Below are 22,363 nucleotides of genomic sequence, written 5' to 3'. Positions count from 1 at the left end.
GTGTATAGATCATCCAGGGTAATATGACATTGCATAAACCGCGCATTCCCATAGTGAAATGCTGTAAGATTTTCCAAATTCCGGATGACAACTCGAAATTACCTGTAGCTAGGGCAGATGATGCTAAAGAATATGAAAGTAAATGCACTTTCTAGAGGTGTGTTACACTACTCAATAATTAAGGGAACTTGTTGATCATCAGGCTTATTCTAGAAGCGGAATTGACGAGGCCGATATAGTGACGGGATTGATGATTAACAGGGGTGATATGGGCACTTTTAGGAATGATATAAGTATTTTAGAATGTTTAAAGCATTTTCAGGATTTTATAGTGTTTCCTTTTAAAGGGGCCATCCATTAAAATAGTTCTAAATTGTGTACCCTATGTTGATCGTCATGGGAGTAATAGCCGCCCTATTCAATGGACATACATCACTCAAAGATTAGCGAGACCATATTTAGGGTATTGGCCAAAATAGGTTTCTTTTATAGGTCTATATGTTTCATAAACGCCATGTAGGTCTACGTCAATTTCAAGGGTTTTATCATTTAGTAAATTTAGTTATTTAGCTCCTAAAAGCTAACTTCGGTTAGTGACCCAAATAATGTGAATTTCGTTGCATAGTGAAAGAACAACTTTCGCTATATTGCCAGTGGCTTAGTGAAAAAAAAGTGGTTAAGTCAAGGTTTATGAACTATGCGGTTTGGGACCGGCTTTTCTCTGTTTATAAAGGCATAAAAACGTAGAAAAAAAGATAAGAAAAATAAAGCAAGACTAGGGTCAAGAAACGGTATTTCTGTTGTGAATAGTCATGGTTCACTTTTGAATCACTTGCAGAAAAATGGGAATAGAATTAGGGGATAGGGCTGCAACACAAAATCAAAACCCAGCAATGGGTCGAATCACACATTGTTTTCGAACTACAAAATTAGTCTTAAAAGGAAGATGATGAAATTTTGAGTTGTTGCTGCCGGATGGAAAAATTTCAATGTGAAAATAAAAATTCGGTACTTATCGGTTGTATAATAAACATTGTACAATTTCGATCGCGAATGATGCGAGCATGACACAAGAAACTGGTCAAGCAACTTCTTTATACTACACAATTAGCTTTGGTTTGGTTTCAAAATAAATTGTAGCTATATTTTATTTAAGTATTTAGTTTGTATTTCGGTTTGGTTTAGTTCATGCAAACAAATTTGGGTTATATATTTGCACATTAGGGGTTGGGTGGGGTGAAGCATAGGATATATCAAATACAGCAATGGTTAGTTTACGTATTTAATATATGCTATTCTTTACCCTCCCCTAATCTGCAAATATGTAGCCCAAATTTGTTCCTAAACTATTATATATTCATCATATTTTGTTTCATTTCATTAGCATTAATCGAACTTCACTTCCCGAGTGTCTATTATATAACCAATAAGTACAAAGATTTCTTTTTGAAATTTGAATTTTGATCTCGGAATTTCATCATTTGGCTTAGACTTTAAAGCTCCTCAGACTTTTTGACAAATATCTTTCAGTTTTCAATTTTCTATCTAGTGGAAGAAAGAAATCACGTAAAAATCTGGAATGAAAAATATTTCAAGTACAAACTAAAAAAAGGAATCCAACATAATTTCCAGATGAAAAAAAAATTGTAGATTGTCTCTTCTAGATCTGGGCCCTAGAGAATCCTCCCAGATCGCCCACACTTCCCTTATCTATGGCCCTTCTTATTGCAGTAGATTTATTATTCGAAAAAAACAAGAGTCAAAGGGAAAATTGTATGCTCATGCTCTTTTGCTAAATAAATCCGAGAATGAATCTGCTTTCTCTTCTATTATTTCTTCCTAAGCAAAAAATCTAAACTTTAGACCTTTCATATTTTAGAATAAGCTCATAAAGAAAAGTTTCTGCGTAGGTCTCTGAAATAAATAAGACCTGCATTAAGGGAATTTTGACGAAAAAGGAAACAAGGGTTGGGAGAAGTACAAATAAACACTTTACATTGTCAACCTTCTTCTGAGCTAGCGAGAGCTAGGGATTATTGATAGGGATATCTTCAAGGACGATATTTCCCGCATCTCTCTTAAATTAATACATAGAACTAAGAATTCTTTTGGTACTAATAGAACCTTGTCATATTTTGATACAGTGGTTGTGGGGCACCTTTCAGGTTGGTTTGGAAAACCAATTGAAAAAGCTTGATGGTTAAAGCGCACCTTTTGAGGCACCTTATGGCTCCAAGTAAGATTATATAGTTTTTTCGGTGCTTATGTGTTATCCTGACCACACTCAAGAAGTGAAGTTGTGCTAACTATAATGAGATAGACATGAATATGATGGAAATATAATACATTAGGAACAAAGTTATGGAAAGTACAACAGAGAATTATGGAAAGCATTATCCAGAATACATTATATTAAGTATATCACCTAACCAACTCTATATATTCAATTTTTAATTAAAATGTACGTGCATAGTAGTTTATCTCACTCTGGCTAAGCTGATTTTCTGAGAGTTCATAAAGAAAAAACGGTTTTAAATAGATCAAATTTCTTGAATGTGGCAGGGATATCACGTAAGTATCGTTCCTTAAAGTCGACCTGTGTGCACATATGCTCCTCAATAGACCCCATGATTAAAAACGACAAATCTGGAGCCTAAATTTAGTTTTTGAATTATCTGATCTCTCCCCTTCCCATGGAAATATGTTCTGATCCCCTCCACCTAGGTGTTGAACCTCTGTGAATCTGTGCTTATTCTTTCTTATTTTCATACAAACATCGCCTTGAAATTCGTTTTCTATTATTGACATTGAAAATGATGGTATTGCTAAGGAATAAAATGAAAACAAACGCTAATAAAGTTTCAATGGTGTTTCTGAAACTAATAAAAATTAATGTCCCTTATGTTGCTTTGAACCAATAGAAATAATCAAGACAAAAGTATTTGGCAACGATTATTGCTGTCCTGTTTTTGTATCGGAGCTTACAAAAGCAAGGGGCTACGCACTTTTCACTTTACGTTTAACGGAAGTAGGGCTGGGGGGGGGGGGGTACGAATTCGTGTTCATCTACGACGAGCCACGTGAAACCCTTTGTAAAATTTTCATTCATCGTCTTATAGTTGCGATAGGGTTTTTTTCTACATTGTATCAGTGACGTTTCTTTCATGTCCTTCAATAAAGTTTTTGCGTTAAATAATTTCCAGTGATTTTATTCAGTTTCCCAATTTGGACCTGATTGTTTTTCTTTTTCTCTATTTTTCTAGGTTTCTGTTTTTCCTTTTTTAGACGCAAATAGGTAAAAGTAGAACAATGTTTGTTCTTCTTCCACGGTATCTTTGAGGGGTTAATAGATTTTGACTAGCAAAAAAAGAGAGACTCGTACAACGGACGTTCGATTTCAGACGAACGATGGAAGTTTCTTGTAGGGTTTTGGGAGTCATTTTGAAGAAATTTGAATGTTTTGCTGGTACTTGTCGGTTAATGGAAACACCCAAGATGATAAAATAATGCTTTAGAAACAAAATTATGGAAACCTAATCTAACCAAACCCTCCCACCCCTCTTTAATGTACAAATATATAGCCTAAATTATACAAGTCCAATGTATTCTAACTCCAATGGATTGTATTATCCGTCACTTGTTTTCGTAGCTATGAAACCAGTTTTCTTAGATGCAACCTAAGCGTAATTCTTGAATGTGTTTCTTATAAGCGACAAGTACCATTTTTCCTTTTTACTATTTCATGAAGAGCCAAAGGGATTTATTTTGTGAAATCGATTTTGACGAATATTAAAAAGAGAGACTCGAACGACAGATGTTCGAGTTCGGACGTTAAGATGAAGAACGTAAGTTTTGTGAAAAGTGCTGAGTATTGTTCTCGAAGAATTTTATTATTTCGCCTTTTTGCTATCTCATGAAGAATCAAAGAATTTATCTTGCGATATTATCAGTCTGATTATAAGTACAAATGTTTTATGTTTTTGTTACCTCGAATAAGCTGCAAGTTTATTCTATAACTGGATTGCTGCATCCAAAAAGCCGAGTTAAATGACATCCAAGAAGCAGTTAAATGTTTGAATGTTTTTAATTTTCGGATAAGATAATCCAGAATTGTTGACAAATTGTTTTTAGATTTGTAATATTTTAGAATCAGGAAACTAGGGAGCGTATAACATACGTAAAATGATATAATTTTCAGACCATAGGTACCGTCAGAGAGGGGCCAGTAGTGACAGTGCCCACCCCTTTGAAAAAATAAAGATAATCAAAATTTAACTGGGATGCTTAGGCATCGGTGTGTCACCCCCTTCTCTCTGTCCTTTGGTGCATTTAAAACGAAATTTTTTCATTGTAATGAAAACATTGCTACCTATTCACACAGCAAAAGTGCTTTAATTTATTTCTATCACACCTATTCGTTAGAAAATTTACCCTTCATCCTCGCCTAGAAAAATTTCCAAGCAGTGTCCTTGATTCCGGTCCCTACCGACTATATGCACAAAGTGTTAGACTAGAAAATACATAGAGCGCCATCTACCAGAAGTCTAGGCAACACAATTCATTAACAGGCTTCGATCTAACAACCTTTGTTTCAAGATGTTGAGTGAAAAAAACATTTTCTTGTCAAAATGTCAATACAACTACAAAAATAACGGTCAGTTTGGCTCATAACAAAAAGAAAAATTACAATTTCATGCCTGTCAGGAATGAGTTTAGAGCAGAATTACTCTGAATATATGCATTCCTAGATGTTGTATTTTATGTGGCAACAATTCGTCAGGGGTACTGAGTTTTTTGTCGGGATTGCCAGAACAAGGGATCCAAAGCCTACTTTCAAAGAGCTTCATTGCAGCAATTTTTATCTTTCACTTGTGTGTAGATATTTTTTACGTGAACGCCTGAATTTATTTATGCTTTTTATTTTACAGGAATAAATAATTATTGAATAGCATTTTACACTGCTGCAATACTTCATTGAAAAGGATATTTCTCCTATCTTTGTCGTGAGATGCAGTGCAACAGAGTGCGATTAAAATAAGAAAGTTGAAATTAGAGTGAAATTTAGTGCCAGTTACGTACCGAACGTATAAGTGCTTTTTTAGTGCCTTTTTACAACATTTTTATGACTATGGATTTGAAGCAACCGGCAACGCTGCATCCGCAAAGTCATTTTTTTACTGAACGCGTAGAAAGAGGTCCTGTTATAACAGTGCACAAAACAGATGACGGAAGAAACATGGATACATCTTTGTCTGGTAACGTGCTGCAACCTAGCTATTTAATCAATTATTTATCAACGCCTTTTTTTACTGCTATAATTCTATTTTACTCCAATTAATTTTTTTACTTTACTTGTCATTTACCTAATTTACTGCTTATGCAATATTTATTTACCTAATTCGCTTATTTACTTAGTTAATTCTTTAATTATTTTTTAATTGACTACCTATTAATTATTTATTTTACTTTAATTGATTATATTGGCTCAGTTATATATGTCTCTGTGACAATGCTATATCTAGAGGATCAGAGCATGCGCATGTACGCTAGTTTTTTTTTTATAAGTGTACACCAACATCTATCCCAACCATACCTCCGACCTCGCCTTTAAACCTATATTCATTTTGACGCTGTGTTTCCAGTTGCTGGGTTGCAAGTTTCGCCACCTAGAAGTGAAAATGCGCCACAAACTCCATTTTCGAGGGAAAATGTGCCAGATGAACGATTTCCCCCCTCAAAAATGCATTGATTCGAAACGTTTAGTGTGCAACCGCCTGAAAAGTGCCAAAATGGGCCCCATATGGTCACTCTGGATCTACGTCCATGATGTTGACCCTTTCCCCCGATGTGTATGGAGCTGTCTTTATTGCCATGACTCTATGGGATAAAAAAAAATCCTACTTTCGATTTAAATTTCAGTTGTTGTGAGAAAAACAAAGAAAACTGCATTTTGTATTTACTGCAATGATAGTTAAACTTTTATAAGATCAAACGGTTCCTGGTAACGAACTGTAAGGAAGGAACGGTTCGGCCCAATAGTGACTGAAACTCTAAAAAAAAAAAGAATTTTTGAAAAATTAGTACAGCAATTAATTACATTCTTATACCGATTCCAAACATGTAAAATTCATTAAGTCTAATGCTACCCATTAAAAGCTGCATGTCTGAGAAAAACTGCCAATTTTTTTAAAAAAGGGAAGGATGAACACCCCCAAAAAGTCAAGTGATCTTAATTAAAATTACACTATCAGATTCAACATATCAGATGAGCCTATTGTAGATGCTTCAAGCCCCATCTACCAAAATGGGGGATTTTGTCCTTTTACCAGAAGAAAGATCACAGATACGTTTTTTTAAGGGCTGATCGTATTGAACTACTGGTCCTAGAAGATCAGAAGACGCCTCATTCAAACGAAAATTAAAAGCTACTTTGTTCCTGTGCCTCTTTTTAATTTACCAGAAAGACTGGAGGGCAACTAGCTCCCCTCCCACGCTCCAATCACATTTTCCCCAATCACATTCAATTAAAATTTTGAAATAGTTGTTTGGTTCAATGCGGAAATTTTTGGGATGTTTTTTCTGAGGAGGAAGATTTCCCGCGAAGAAATTTTTTCGTCAGAAGAAAAGTTTCCAGTGGAATTTCCCTAGTGAAATTTTACATGGGGGGAGGCTGTAAGTTGTACAATTTGCCCATTGTTATATAGTATTTGTTATAGGGAAATATACTGAATATTTTTGGGGGTACTTCCATTGGGAGGGGTTTTTGTAGGAAATTTTTTTTGTTCAAGTGGGAGGAACTTCCAGCATGATTTGGAAGTGATCGTATATTTAATGATGAAAAATACGTGCAAGTGAATGTAAGAAGAATTTTTCAGGGATATTGTCCGTGGTGAATTTTCAGCGGGGAGAGAAATTATCTGGGGACAATTTTCAATGGGATAATGCGGGAGGAATTTTTCCTGCGAGGGGGGATGGATTTTTCGGAGGAAATTTTCCTTGGAGGGGCGTGTCTAAAATTTAAATTTAAAAAAGAAGTATTTTCATTTGAAATTAAGGAGCAAAATCAAAACTTGAAACGAATGGAAATTATTTTCTACATAAGGGAGGCTTCCCCTGCCTCAACCCTCTCTCGTTACGTTAAGGTTTTTTAGTGTTTCAAAAAAGCTTTGTATTCCAATTAATCGGCCCTTGTGGTCCAGCAATCATTCTTAAGTAATAGGGAGAAAAAGTCAAACCTTAGCGTAACAAGCGATGGTTAAAGAAGAGGTAGCCTTCCTCATGCAAAAATGGTTTGTGTTCGTTTTAAGTAGGGCCAACCATATGCTTTATGGGCCAAGTCATTAATGGTCATTTTTCATAATGTTCAAGCAAAAAAAAAAAAAAAAAAAAAATCAGGTTGCAAGCTGGTTGCAATCTATTGATCATACAAAATTCACGTGATTTATTGGTGCATTGACAATTGGTAGTTGTCAATTATTGATAATTGTCAATTGGTAATTACCAATTATCGGTAATTGTCAATTGTTATTGGTAGTTGGTCTGACAATGAAGGGGAGGAGAGCTGAGAAGTTTTTGAAATAGAAATACGTAAATTTTCAGTCAAAATTTCTTCTTAGAGGAGGGGGAGGGTATCGCCCACATCCTCCCTCCTTGTGCAAAAAATCAATAATGGTACCTTTAACATATACAGACGAAAAAGAAGCTTATTTATACTAATAAATACTAAAACAAGAAGCCTACAATACGGATTGGTAGAAAGAGATGAGTCTATAATTTGTTCCATTATATTACTATTTTTTCACTGGAAGTTTATTTTCCATTTTTAACTCTATTGTTGAATATAGAGCTGCTTTTCACTTTTTTTAATTTGTTCTGCTTAAAAAAAAGGAATTTATGTTCTTTTTAGAGGCTATTTATGTACTTCTAAGCGAGTTTTGGAAAAATATTTTTCTAGTTTAGGAAATTAACTTGATTGAAAGCCATGTTCTTTTCTGCTCCAGGGACTGTTGTTGATGATTAGAAGCAACAAACAATAATAGCCTACCTTGGAATTCAAGGAAATTCAACTGCTCAGGTAGACGAAAGTAGCTAAATACACCATTATATCTTAAAAAAGCGTCGTGGAATAAAGGACCTGGTGCGGGCATGTACGCAAGAATTAATTCTTAGTGGTGCTAACGGAAAGGGTTGGATTGAAAAAAAATACGAAAAACAGATGGATTCCTTTAAAAAAAATGCAGGAAAATATGGTGTAAATGGTGGGGCGTTGATGAAGTGCAGATTTCAGGACGAATCCCCTCTTGTCGTTTTTCTATAGATCTTTTCGTATTCGGCTGAAAATATCCAACACATAACTATTTGAAAGTAATGGGAACAAGTAATCGCAACAAATGGGAATTTAATTTTTAATGAAGAACATCTTCAAATGCAGTTTTGGTAATAGCGGTTGCTAAATAAAAAAAAAAGGAAAGAAACTTTGGGAAAAAATCCACAAAAATCGCTAAAAACATATGCAGCAGTTTTTGGAAATCAACACAATGTTAATGTTTAATTCCTATAGAAATAAAACATTGCGAAGTTATAATTATTATTTTTCCCTATTGGTTTCCATGGTTCGTCGTGGCAACACCGACGGAATAGGGTTCTACCCTAAAAACTATGTATTTCGGAACAAAAACAAAAAGCAAAAAAAAAAAATCTTAAAAAGCCGTGGTTCTCATGTATGAATAGACCTCAGATGGTTCCAGGTTTTGGGGGGAGGGGCATTTTGATATTCTTGTTTCTGTAAGTTTTATAGATCTGTATCAAGGATTTTATTTTTAGAAGGGTTGAGGTTGTTGTGGAGGGTGAAAGTCCACCTATAGTTAAGCTAGATTACCCTAGATTACCTTGGATTAGCTCCTGCTGGATCCCCTCATCCTTAATTAGTCAGAAGATTCCCTCTCTCGGAATGTCGAAAATACCTAAAAAAAAATTTCGTGTTTGGAAACTCCCTCTCCACAAGGGGAAAGATAATCTAATCCCCCCTCGAGGGGTTTGACATAAGTGCATCTATGGTTATATTGGCTTCAGTGTGGGTATATATCATCTAAAATTTAGGGGGATCGGATTACATTCCCCCCCCCTCCGCTGTCCCTGAAAAAAACATAATTTTTGGCTCAAGTGCACCTCGCCGGTGTATTACTTGATGTTACGGTACATATGCAGTAGACTGTATGGGAATACAAGAATGCATATTCCGCTGATACTAATGTTTTGTTCTCTGACCTATTTTGCTTCCGGCTATATTTTGCTTACGAGTGCTAATGTTTTGCAATTTGTAGATTTGACATATTGGCAATTGTTATGCTTTTTTCATCCCAAAGGTCAAGTGAAAGCTATAAAACTTGCCAGATAAGGTTCATCAAAATAAATAAAATCTGCAAAATTATTTATTCTGAACAGTCAATACACTTATCACATATTGCAAAGCTTATGATTAGCTAAGTACCAGTTCATTCTTGACCCGGGCCTGATGGGTAAATTTTGTGCTGAAAATACCAAATTTTTTAAATTTTAATTTGATTTGAGTGAGATCATCTTGTTTTAGACGCTGGTGCTATTATTCCTTGCCCTGATATTCTTCCAGGTCGCTTGATTTTGCTACCACTGTATTAAGCACATGATTGAGTGTCTTTATCTTCTTTTTGCTGTGGCATTAAAGCTGAAATAGTTCCTTTTGAGCCTTTGAAAAAATCGGCCCCTTTTTTTGCTTCAGAAATTTTCGACTCAGCTAATGATCCCTGGTATGACTAAAGCGGTAACAAAAACTCGTCACTACCTCCTCCGCTCTCTTTGTATCAGGAATATATACGAAAAAGCTACAACGAAGATACGCTTGCCCGAGGGGTCTATCTCTCTCAGAAATTATGTACACCAAGTGGCCCGTGTCAAGCGTGACGGAACTATGCCAGGCGTTTTGGGAACCGTGCCAAGCATGGCGGAACTGTGCTGCACATATGGCGTCCTGATATGTGTATGAGATTACCGGATGTCAGTACCCCTGGCATTTGTCACGTATAACAGCGAATACATTGAAGACTAGCGTCACTTTATCGTTATTTTGAAATCTTTAAACTTGTCCTATTTGATTTTTTCCAAATCCTTGAGTAACTCAAGTAGCAATTAAGGTCACTACTATGTTTTATCTTCTCCTACTCTTACCTAGTCAACACTATTGCGCTGACTGAAAATTGAATCAAATTGATTTACTATATTGAACTATGAAAATAATTCAAAAATTCTTTGTGAATTTCAGTCCGAACCAGGCCGGTACCAACATAGAATTTGAATTAGTCTAAAGCTTTAAGTTTTAAGTTTCAAACGTTTGTTTACCAATTTCTATTCCAAGTGATATCCTTTGTTTGGAGATATTTGTTTTGATGTTTCCGTTACACAATGTATCTGTTGAGTTTGTAATCTGAGGTATTTTCAGTCCTCGAATTTCAGTGGATTATGTTATAATGAGTATTCATATTATACTAATTTAGTTCTTAAACTAAAACAATTACATTAAGAGTGAAAATAAAGATTAGGAATATAAAATTTTTAGTGCCTGAAACTCTGTGTGCTGAGAATTTATAACCTTGGAAAGACTACAAGGGAAAGGGTACGCATTAAACACTTGTTATTTTAATGAAATGCTCCGTTTTCCTTTATTTTTCATAAAATTTGCGTGTTTCTGCTGTTTTTACGGAATTAACTTTCGTATGGTTTTCGACTATACGAATGAGGCTCTTCTTTTTTCACAACCAGCAAGGATAAAGTGTTTTTGTTGTTTGGCATCCCTCTGAACATTTCCTTTAAGTTTCACCGTAATACTCTTAAGTTTTTTTAAGATCCAGGATCAAGTGTCCCCTCTTATCTTAATAAAAAAAAACCTTATATTAACAACCGTCAAGTCAACACTGGAGGCATAGTTATTTGACCTATGGACTATATTGAAGAAAATGACCATCAACATTTTGATCGGATGCATTTGAGAAAAAAGGGCGCGGGGGTGACTGCCCTCCGATGACTTTTGACTCTTAGAAACGACACAGGATCTTTTCATTTCCAATCAATGAGCCCCTTTCCAAAATCTATACGGCCACTCTTTTCATAAAGACCTTATATGTTAACAATGGGCAACTTGCATAACTTACAGTCCTTGCCCTGGGGATCAGGGGATCGGTAAGCCAGGAATCATGTTTATTGGACCTTTGGACTATTCTGAACCAAATGCATGTCTCAAAATTTGAATCAGATGGGTTTGGGGAAAAAAGGGTAGTATAACCTTCGATTTCCAATTGAATGAACCCCCTCCGAAGTTTATATGACCACCCCTTTCATATATACTGCCTCTGGGAAACTAAATAAATAAAATAAATAATAATATATTGAAACCTTATCGCTCTTTACTATAGGCAACACTATAGCGCTGCCTCTGATTTCCAAACTTATTTTTGCACCTTCCCTATTTTGCACTCTCAAAACCTTTAAAATTCCATTCAGTTTATAAATATTTTTATCTAGGGCCCTCAAATCATCTGCATAATCTAAATCTAGGAGAGTTTTACCTTCCCACTTGATTTCTTCCTCTCCCATAGACTTTGTGGTGTTCGTTAGGACAAAGTACATTAAAATAATCTTATTAATGGGATAGAACACAACCCTGCTTTGCTCCTCATTCAACATCAAACCAGCTACTATCCTCATTTCCTACTTTCACCGTTGCAAAATTGTACATAGATCTGTATATTGTTCTCGTACATAGGACTAATCACCTAATGCATTTATCTGGTATACTATGCAAAGATAGGGCCTTCAATAAAGCTCTTTTATCGGCTTAATCAAACGCTTGTTCGTAATATATAAAACTGAAAGAGTTTGATGATTCAGGCACTTTTCAATTTACAATCTATATAATCTTATAATCTAATCTATGTTTTATCTTAAGTATAATCTTATAATTACAATCTTAATTTTATTATCTATGAGCGAAATTTGGTCGACGCGTCCTCTTTAATTAATTAAACCACGCTGTTCTTCTCTCAAAACTTTATCTGAAGCATATTTAGGTGCTGCATCCATACTAAGTATTTTGCTTCCTTCAGAAATAAAGCTAATGCCTGTATAGTTACCACACTAACTCTATCACCATCCTTATAAAGCGGTTTCACTAAAGTTTTTCATAAAATCGCTAGGTACATCCTTTTTTCAAAAATCATATTCATAATCTTCACTAATTTACCTCTAACTTCCCAGCCACTTCGAAAACTCGTTTACCACACTATCAGTACTTGAGACCTTATCATTTTTTAATCCATTCTCTAACACTTCTTTGTAAATGAACCTTCCTTACCTTCCAAATTGTCACAAACTTTTTCATTCTTTTCTTCGTGAGTCTTGAAACTGCTCCTGAGATTTTGCAGATTATTTGTCCACTTGTTACCCACTTCCAATTTAAGTTCCATCTGATCCTTTATCCCTCCGTGAAAGATTCAGCTTGCTTTCCCAAGCCGTTCCCACAATATTACAAATATGCTATTTGAATAATATGGTAAAACATTGCGTCTTATCATTTACCTTGAAATTTAACACTGAACAGGTTCAAGTCCCATAGCGCTTTTAGTGCAAGAATTTAGTTAAATTCTTGCACTCCCTTCCCTCAGCACAAAATTGAAAGTACCCTCCCCTCCCATCCTTCACCACTACCTCAAAGTTTCAACTCCATCCCTGGAGCCATTCGTGGAAGATTGCAGATTTGCTATTTAGAAAACGGAACACATATAGTGTCTTTTCATTCAGCTCTGCAACCTTCTCCTGTCAATTCTCATTCCCTTCCCTCCCTCCTCTCTTCAGGATTCTCTGAAAGTTTCAACTTGATACTGAAAGCTGTTCCCAAATTTGACAGATACACTCTATCAATACAACGACAGCACATAGCGTCTTGCGGTTTTCTTCGCCACTATACTGTTCATAGATTCTCAGTCCCGTAGGAGCTCATCTTAGTACAATAAACTCTTGACGAATCGGAGAATAATATTTTTAATCCTTCCCGCTTTCCAAAAAACCCAATTTCTAAGATGTTGCAGGCGTGCTTTATGAAAACTTGGGCGCAGATAGTATGTTTTGATTTACTAACGAACTTTGTTAATCCGGAGTATGTTGTTCAGAAATTCTGAAAATCTCGGGCAATCTCCTAGCTGATTGGACAACCAAGACAAACATAGCCCTTTCTGCTAAAATATATCTACAAACAATGGATGATTTACATAAGTCAGGCCATTGCCCCTTTGCCTTTGGGAGTGACGTTGATCCCAAAAGCATAGTAATTTTACCTTTGGGCTATTTTGAATAAAATGCATATCTCAAAATTTTAATCCGACATTATGGGGCGTTAAGGGAGCCGAGTAGCAGAAAAGAGCACGGGAGGGGGACTAGTTTCCTTCAGTAACTTTCAATCATTAATTTGAGAACTACAAATTTCTATTTTCTATTATATGAGCCCCCTTCTAATTTTGTGCGACCATCCCATTCATATGAAATGGCTGGAAATAAAGTAAAAAAAAAAAAAAATAATAATAATACGCTGATAGCATATCGCTCTTGATTATAGACAGTGCTATACTGATCCCGTTGGTACGTTTTTTAATGATTATTGTTCAAAAGCAATCATTTTATCCAGCACATGTGTATTAAGATGTGGGGGGGGGGTCAATTCTTCCATACTGTGCCCTTGAATACTGTGCTCTCTCTCTGTGTTTTTCTGTATGTCTTAGCTGGTGGTTGCTTGTTTTTCTGTCTTTGTGTGTTATTTGTCTGACTGTGTGTTTGTATGAGTTTTTTGTCCCTCTCTCTCTGTGCCTATGTGTCGAAGTGACTGATTGCTTGTATCCGTGTCTGTCTGTGTGATTTTGTGTTGATTTTGATAATATCACGTAAGGTTTCGATAATGTTACCGAAGATTCTGCTTAATTCAGGCGAGAGTTTGATATCGTAATGCAAGATGTTTAATTTACGGATACTTGGCTAAATTTTTTATCAGTATCACAACCTATTATCATATGGCACCCTTCCAAAAAAAACCCTTGACTGAACCAGCTGCTAATAGCATAAAAATTCTGAGTCCAGAAGATTCGAAGTCCAAAAAAATTTTGTCAGAGGAAGAAAACAAATTCATTATAAATAATATTTTTCTAATAGGAAAAATCACGACTAACATATCTATATTATCTTCATTTCGTGTTTCGAAAATATCACAAGTGGTTTTTTTTTAAATATATTTTATGTCATTTTAAGATATTAAAAAAAGTCTGAAAGATATAAAAAATTAAAGTTAAAAAAATAAGGACAAAACAGGGGGGCAAAAAGCTGGGGGAGGGGCATTGGGGCCCTCGGAGACCGGGCCATAGATTACCATAAGTTCCCTCTAAAAGAAGGGTTATTGTAAGCACTCATTCCCATGAATATCATACAAACGGTTACACTATGTCTATGTTATATAGATGCAATCGAGTAAAGTTCAATACTATATCATAAATTCAATCAGTCTAATTTAAAATCAAATAAAATGGTTTACTTTAATCATTTCCAGACATGCATGACTAAACAGGTTTTTTCAACTTTCATAAGGCTGGTTTTTCACGTGTTACGCAAATTATTTAAGCGTTGGATACCTGTCTGTAAGTTGGTCAATGGCCCAAATCGAAGTGTCCAATCTTTAGAGCCCAAATAAGAGTGTATAGTCCGGAGTATAGGCAAGCTTTAGTGCCCAAATAAGGGTGTAAGTTCAGTACCCATCTTTAGCATACTACCTACTTCCGAGTCAAAAACAACTGCAACGTGGTCTGTAGAAAATTATCAGACTAAGCAAACATCAATCACGAGAAGCTCATATCATTTCCATTGAGTAACTAGGGCGTTCAGAAGACTTGCTGATATTGCCCTCATTTCTTTCTCCTGTATCCAACAACAGAAATATGAAATAATTCCTATTATTCCGGTCCTCCTTTGCTTTAAGGAATTAGTTTATACCATGTTTTCCATCCTGACATTGCTATCTTCTCTATTTACTCCGCCTTCATTTTCTTTATTTTTGCTGCACTGTTGATTTACCCAGAATTTAAAGGGTTTTCTAATTTTGAAGCAAAATCTACATATTTAGTCCGAATTGATAGGAGAAATAAATGAAAAAAATGGTGTCTAAGTTACTTAGATCCAAAACTTCCCTATAATGATGGTTTAATTTGTTTTGCTTATTGTCGGTTTAAGATTGATGGGATTTTGTTTGAACAACTTGCTATTTCTAAAGAAAGTACGGTTTTCGGAATGGTTTTTATAAAAGTACAAGTTTTTCCTCGAAAACATTAATTTTATAAAAGGACATAGTAATTACATGACGCTGGCCTAGTAGATTCATATTTAGTTTTTAATACATACCAACTATTAACTTCATGAGCAGTCCAACAAATTGCTTAAGAATTTTATGACTTCAAAGCCACAGAATATATTTACAAGAAGATGAATCAGTATATTCACTATCCATATTTTACAGAAATTTACAAGTTAACGATCTTTAAGACACATAGAATCCTCCCCAGCCCTACGTGTTGCGTATTTTTATAACATAAAACTACATATTATATTGCTGACTAAGCGCTCGCTGCTGCACTACAATATGCATAAATGTACATGCGTAAATATGTATGTGCATACGTAAATGTGCATAAATTTGTTAATATATAAATGTGTATACTTTGGTATAAGAAAATGCCATAATTTTGATAAGTTTGGGGCCCATTGGTAGGATTGGGCATTTGACCCAGAAGCAGAATGGTTTGGCCGTATCCTCACCCATGTCCACAAAAAAAAACCAAAAAGTCTGTCTTTTTTTACAGAGACCTTTATTGCATCAGTTTAATGAATAGCCTCACATAACACGATTTTTCACACGCCTTTGAGAAGGATAACAACTGTGGACTGGCTGATTTGGCCAAAATTGGCGTCAAAAATAGATGGTACTATTTTAGCTGTGACTATCTTTAAAGCTTGCACAATATTGTGAACTGCCTTTGAGCTAAACTAAAGCTATTTTAAGATTTAGGCTATCATACCAAGAAGGAATTTTATTTATAGGAGAAACTTGTTGAAATTTGTGAAAGAAAACCTAAAACTCATTTGGTGGAAATTTTGCACAAAGGAAGAAAATGAAGGATTTTTATTTCCGCCTCCACTTGAGGAGGGTCTAATAGTTTAGAATATTTCTATTCTCACATCACGGCTTTGAATTATACATCCAGAAATCAAGTCTTTCATGTTGTTAAAGCTTAAACAGTAACCACCTATCTTTTTTTTATAATATGAGCTGGGGTATTACCCAGCAGTACTTATAATCACCAAATTCATTTGTTGTTTTAAATGTTATGAATCTTTAATGTAGCAACTCTGGTGATCTTAGTAGCTTTTAAAGCGATCCTAACAGTTGGCATCATGACAACCTATAAGATTGTTTCAGGCTCATATGGTTTAAACTTTAAACAACTATTTTTTTTTAACTCTGCCGGCGGTTTATCCACAGTAACACTCATCTTCGCCAACTTCAGCAGTTGTTTTAACTGTTATATGATCTTAAACTTTGTAACTGTTGTTATCGTAGCAACTTGTTAAGCAACTATAATAGCTCAGATCAAGGTATAATGCTTGAGTTTCACATAGTTCAAAATTTAATCCGCTGTCTTTTTTTAGCTCTGACGAGGGTTCTACCCCAACAACACTCATCCTCGCCAACCTCAGTAGTTGTTTCAACTGTTATAAAATCTGAACGAAGAAATGATCTGAGTCCCCTTTCCTCACAGATGAATACCCACAGTAATCTTCAATACCTTACTCCTGTTGACAAGTAAGCTCGCTTTTTCGTAAGATTCATCACTTTCATTAAAAAAATAAATAAAAAAGAAAAAAATAGCATCTCAGACTTAAGAAATCACAGTTTTAAATTTTTTCAGAAGAGGCTTACCTATTTATACAAGTAGTAGCGCTGTGGGAATTTCTATTTGAAACACATAAAAATTAATTTTAAACTGGGGCTTTGCACCTTTAATAAATATTATAATAGCCCTCTCCCCGATAGCGGTACCTTGGAATTAACTAAAAGCACATAGAATTATATAAAAAATAAATTTTGGGCTGAATGCGAGTCTCATACTCCGACTGTGTTTTAGCTGTTTTTGCTAATTAACGAGAAATCAAGGAAATTTAGTTTAAACGAATTGACTCTGGGCTTAAAAAAACGAAGAAGGATAAGGATATGATTTTTTTTTTTTACGCCATTTTTTATATTTTGATTAATTATCTGCATCACTGAAAGGATTCTAAACTAGAAAATCTTGAAAAACTTGTTCCGCAAAAAACCCAATGAAAAAAAAAATAATGGAAACTAGCTGATGAAAAACAGAAAACATATCCAGTCATCTGGTCTTGAAATCAATAGTAACTAAGTGTAGCCTACGTTTTATGTTTGGTAATTAAATTGATATTTGATCGACTTTCGTTGGTTGTCAGCTTTTTCCTTCGTCCCGTCGTAATTTTTATTAGTTTTTCTTTTGCTTAAAAAAAAACGGAAAAAAAACAAAAAGAACGAAAAAACAAAAATTGTTTTAAAAAAATAACACGCACGTAACAAACACCACTACTAAACACACGAAGAAAAAAAAAAGAAGAACTCACATTATAAATAAACTTTATATTACGTTATAAATTAACATTACATATTACATTATGGAACTTTATTACATTACATATTACATTATATAACGTTATAAAAAAAGTTTGTTTATAATGTGAGTTGTTCTTATTTATTTATCTATTTTTTTCCTTCTTCGTGTGTTTAGTTGTCGTTTTTTGTGTGTTTTATTTTTTAAAACAGTTTTTTTGTTTTTTCGTTCTTTTCTTTTTTTCGTTGAGAAAGGCTCCCGGACGTGGGGCCAAAATATTCGGAATATTTTTTAATTAAAGTGTTATTTTGTTTTAATTTTTTGTTCACTGCTTTGTTGAAATTAAAACCCTTTTTTTCTTGCTTAATTTTTGTATGTCTTCCAACAATAGAGTTTTGTGGGGGGAGGAGGATGCTTTTTGTTGGATTAATAAATCTTGTCTCATCATCAAATAATGTATATAATTTGAAAGCTAACTAAGCAAGTTTATTTGCGTGTTCTAGCGAAATTTCATGCGTTTTGATGGCTATTATAATCAAGGCTGTATTCAGGGGGGGGGGGGTTAGGGGGTTTGAACTCCCTCCCCCGAAATATTTGTCTGACTCGTAAAAATGCAAAAAAATGGATACAAGCAAATTTTGTATTCTTTTTTTGAGTGTTTCTGTGTAACTCCCCACGAAAAACATATTGTTTAAAACACCCCCCTCCCCTAGAGAAAAGTCCTGAATGGCTTTATTTCCTTTATTTATGAATATATTTGCTATGGCTGATCTATAAGGGCAGGTAATCTTGTATCGTGTTGTAACGAAATCCATAAAGCCACTAAAATCTTGCCACCTAAAACTATCCTTGCCTATAATATTAATGAATTTAACATTGCGAATCAACTTTTTGGTATTTCGAAAACATTAGGTTATCAAGTTAGTACTTTTACGTCCTAATATTTGAGTACTCTACTTTCCTCTTTTTTCAAATTTGTTTTTCTTCATTGGTAGTGATCTTAACAGTCATGAACCATCAAGAGCCTCAAGTCTGGTACACTCATTCAGAAATAAGCTAGGCTTTGGTTGGGCTTGTAAATTTTCCTCCCTCTGACGGGATATAAAACTCCAGTTCAAACTAGAAATTTAACTAATTTGGTATTGGAAATTTCCACTTTTAAACACAAATGTTGGGCAACATTATTTGTTATAAATAAATAATAAAAAAATGGCTAGTGTACGGACTATTTATGAACTCTGCTCTTGTGTACAGTTCATTTTCTGGGTGAAGGAGAAGGGGCATTAGAGTATCTTTTTCTTCGTTACTGACCTCCAAGAGATGATCTTTGGTGGGGGGGGGGATATGTTTTTGACATAAAGTTACACTGGTAATAATTATAATTAAAGAGCCCTATTAAAGGCTAATGTCCACATTCCATTTCGAGTCCATTACCCTTCTGTTTCTTGCAATTGTCTGTCTTTTCTTTTGCGTCTTGTCTGCGAGCATAGAAGTTTTTCTTTTCTGATTTTTTTGCTAGGATTAAATTAAAAATTTCCAAAAATGGCTATCAGACCTAAGGTTTAACTGGGGTCTCCATCAATCTTTTCCAAAAGAAAAAAATTTTCGTCGAAATATTTATGACCGTGAGGTTTTAGTGTATAGCCCTTTTTCTTAGTAAACAGCTAGCGACTGATATTTGCTCGTTGGATAGACTCCATTTCATGAAACTTGATGAAATCACGTTATAATGTGGCAATGATTTTGAAATTTTTGCTAAAAATGTACATTTGGAGATTTTGTCATCATTAGAAAAATTCCTCTGAATTTCCAGTTTGATGGTTCAAGTCCACTGTTTAATTCTATAATAAAATAAGATAATTACGTTAGGTCTTTTCTGATGAAAGGTAATAGGCTGCTAAAAATGGGCTTTTGGCAATTTCGTAAGGGCCAAACGAAAGCCAAAACGTCTTCGAGTGGGATGGGAAGTGGTGACGGGAAATAGATTTTAAGGATGTAAGAACTTCGTGGGATGGGTCTAAGAGTGAAGCTCTGAAAAGGAGGAGACGAAGGAGGATATTGCGCAGTTGTATTAGCCTCAAACCCCTTGGTGTTATGATGCTGTTAGTTTAAGTAGGATTTTTCACCTGTTTAGTTGGATCCAGCTAATTAGTAATCGTCTATTTTTGAAAAATTTTGCTTGCTGAAAAGCATTTCTAATTGGCTTTTTCTCTGCTAAAATTAATGTTAAAAATGGTTTTTAATCTTAGTTTACAGGACTGTTTTTTTATAATTACTGTTATTATTATTTTTCTGTTATTTTACAGACCTGTTCGTTTGTATCTGTCATGTTAGCCTTCTGTTGTAGAAATCCATAGTTTGGTGTAACCTCCCACCAACACAATAAGCCTCTACATAATTGTTAAAAAGAGATAATACCAAGCGATTAATCAACCAAGATTTTTGGGAACTAAATTCACCTTCAAAATTTCATTTTGTTGTGACGTTTTCTTGGCTTTACATTCTGAAGTAACGTTTCCGATCCTGTCCTCATCTTAAGCAAATTTTGGAATAATATTATCTTTCTCCTTCTAAGTTCAGTTTTCTATCTTTCCCTCCCTATTTTTTACCCATACCTTACGATTTCCTGTTCTCTCTTTTTGGCATTCTAACCATTCAATTCCATGGTTTATCCCTTTTCTTTGCTTTTTAGCTCTGGTTACTCTTACGGTATGACACAGACAATATCTGGATCTCAGCTTTCTTCACTAGGTCTCAACCAAAATATTGCTTCACCAGTGTTTACAGGCACTGCTGGTAGAGGTTCTGTCCTAAGTAGTTCTACTCCTTCACCGCTGAAACCTAAATCTCTGGACGATTGGCTCCCCTCTCCCGCTCCCATTTCTATGGACTCACCGCCGCCAAGTAATTACCCACCTAGTACAACAAATTTATCATCGTCGAATGGGGCATGCAGTCCGGCTGGGAGCTACGAGCCATACAGTCCTGGAAACCAAAATGGTAAGTCCCACTCCTATTCTTTTTGAATTCAGTGGGTCTCACAGTCTTCATAGATGACTTTATAGTACGGGGGATAACAGACTTGATTATGAAATTGCCACTGAGAAAAGAGACTTTTCTTTGGAGAGAGTTATGACTTCTCGTATATCCCTTTTTGAAGAAGTATTTTGGTACTTGTATGAAATACCCCTACCGCTCAAGTTGTTCATTAATTTACGCATTGCATGTTAGTTTCTTCACCGGTTTTATGTTAGCTTCTTTCATCTTAGCGCGAGACAAGGCAAAGAGATGTGACAGAGTAAATGGAAAATATATAATTTGGGCTATATATTTGCAGATTAGTGGTGGAGTGGGGGTAAAATATTTTGACAGTTTGAAGTTAGAAAACAATTCTTACTACATAATATGCAGAATAATTGTACCTAACACATCAGGTATATAGACCCGCTATAATTTACCCCCCCCCCCCATCCGTAATGTGCACATTTATAGCCCAAGCTTGTTTCTAAAGTATTATATTTTTATCATATTTAGGTATATTTCATTAGGATCGAGCGTCAGAAAAACATATTAGAAGAATATTATGTAGAGGGTATTTCATACCAGTGCCAGTTTTTTTTTTAATGTAATTTGAGCTGGGAGAGGGGAGGACTTGGCTTCGTATACAATAATTTCGTGGCTACAGATGACTACATGGCTACATTGATCGCAAATCATGTGCGTCCTTCATTGTTATAATTAAATTGCCCAAAAGACGCTCATTCATTTATTCACTATATATTTAGTACTATCGAATATATCAGGATATGTATCAATATATCCCAGTTTATTGGTCGAATATCAATATTGAAAGCTCTTTACAAAGTGTTTACGATCATGACCACTATGATACTCCACCATTATTCTAAATAAAGAGATTCCTTTAAGCTCTAATTATTGTTATATATTAGTCGGGGATGTGGATACAGTAAATTTATAAAAAGTAGAGTAGCCACAGCGTAGGGTATTGAAAGGAGTTTGCGATATTTGGATGATAAGTACCAAGATTTGGATGCTAGTAACCAAGCTAAATATGACTCTATAGCGTGGGGGCTTCAAATTCTGACGAGAACATCAAAAATTCAAAAAAATGAATGTGGCACTAGACTCCATAGTCCAAACCGGGGGTTCTGATCTCTGTTTCATGGCCCCTCAGCCAGGATGTCCAATGGAGGATTGGGGGCTAGCCGTCCTGTGCTTTCGCGCACCCTTCCTGTTTATCTTCCCCTGGTTTCTCTTGGTACTCATTTAGATCTGATCTGTCTGTAGCTGGTTCGCTGGGTCGAATCTAGTTGGAGGAAATACTAGATAATGTTCAGAGAATTGTCTGACTTTAATTTTTGGTACTCGTCTGAACGGTTGAATATCAAATAAAAGCTGGGCAAATAAATTACTTCTTACTGATTAGGGCTAAAATGAAAGACAGTTTCAGATGGTTAGGTCAAGTTTTTAGATTAAGGATAAAAAGGTACCAAATTTTGGTTAATGCAAGGTTAAAAATGGTTAATTTTGTCAATGCAGCTGGGACATGACAAAAAATATAACGTCGTCGAAAGGGATACCAATGTCATAAAAAAAGATTGAAAGGA

At 35.0% G+C, this 22,363-nt stretch overlaps 1 protein-coding gene across 5 annotated transcripts in view; it reads left to right on the top strand.

Moving 5' to 3' along the window:
* Window positions 1-20,970, top strand: part of LOC136027384 (uncharacterized) — a 131,431-nt gene extending 110,461 nt beyond the window's left edge. For 3 of the 5 annotated variants that reach the window (XM_065704572.1, XM_065704573.1, XM_065704574.1), the window contains 3 exons: window positions 4,929-5,255; window positions 16,768-16,921; window positions 20,428-20,970. In XM_065704572.1, coding sequence (XP_065560644.1) covers window positions 5,123-5,255; window positions 16,768-16,921; window positions 20,428-20,761 — 621 coding nt within the window. In that variant the 5' untranslated portion in view covers window positions 4,929-5,122 and the 3' untranslated portion in view covers window positions 20,762-20,970. Of the gene's footprint in view, window positions 1-3,823; window positions 3,846-4,928; window positions 5,256-16,767; window positions 16,922-20,427 lie in introns of those variants that run through there. The other 2 variants (XM_065704575.1, XM_065704571.1) reach the window with 2 other exon arrangements.
* Window positions 20,971-22,363: the final 1,393 nt, after the last annotated feature.

This window comes from Artemia franciscana, chromosome 5, assembly GCF_032884065.1.
Source record: "Artemia franciscana chromosome 5, ASM3288406v1, whole genome shotgun sequence".
Lineage (NCBI taxonomy): Eukaryota > Metazoa > Arthropoda > Branchiopoda > Anostraca > Artemiidae > Artemia > Artemia franciscana.
The sequence above is the reverse complement of the archived record's forward strand: the minus strand, read 5'-3'. Positions and strand labels throughout refer to the sequence as shown.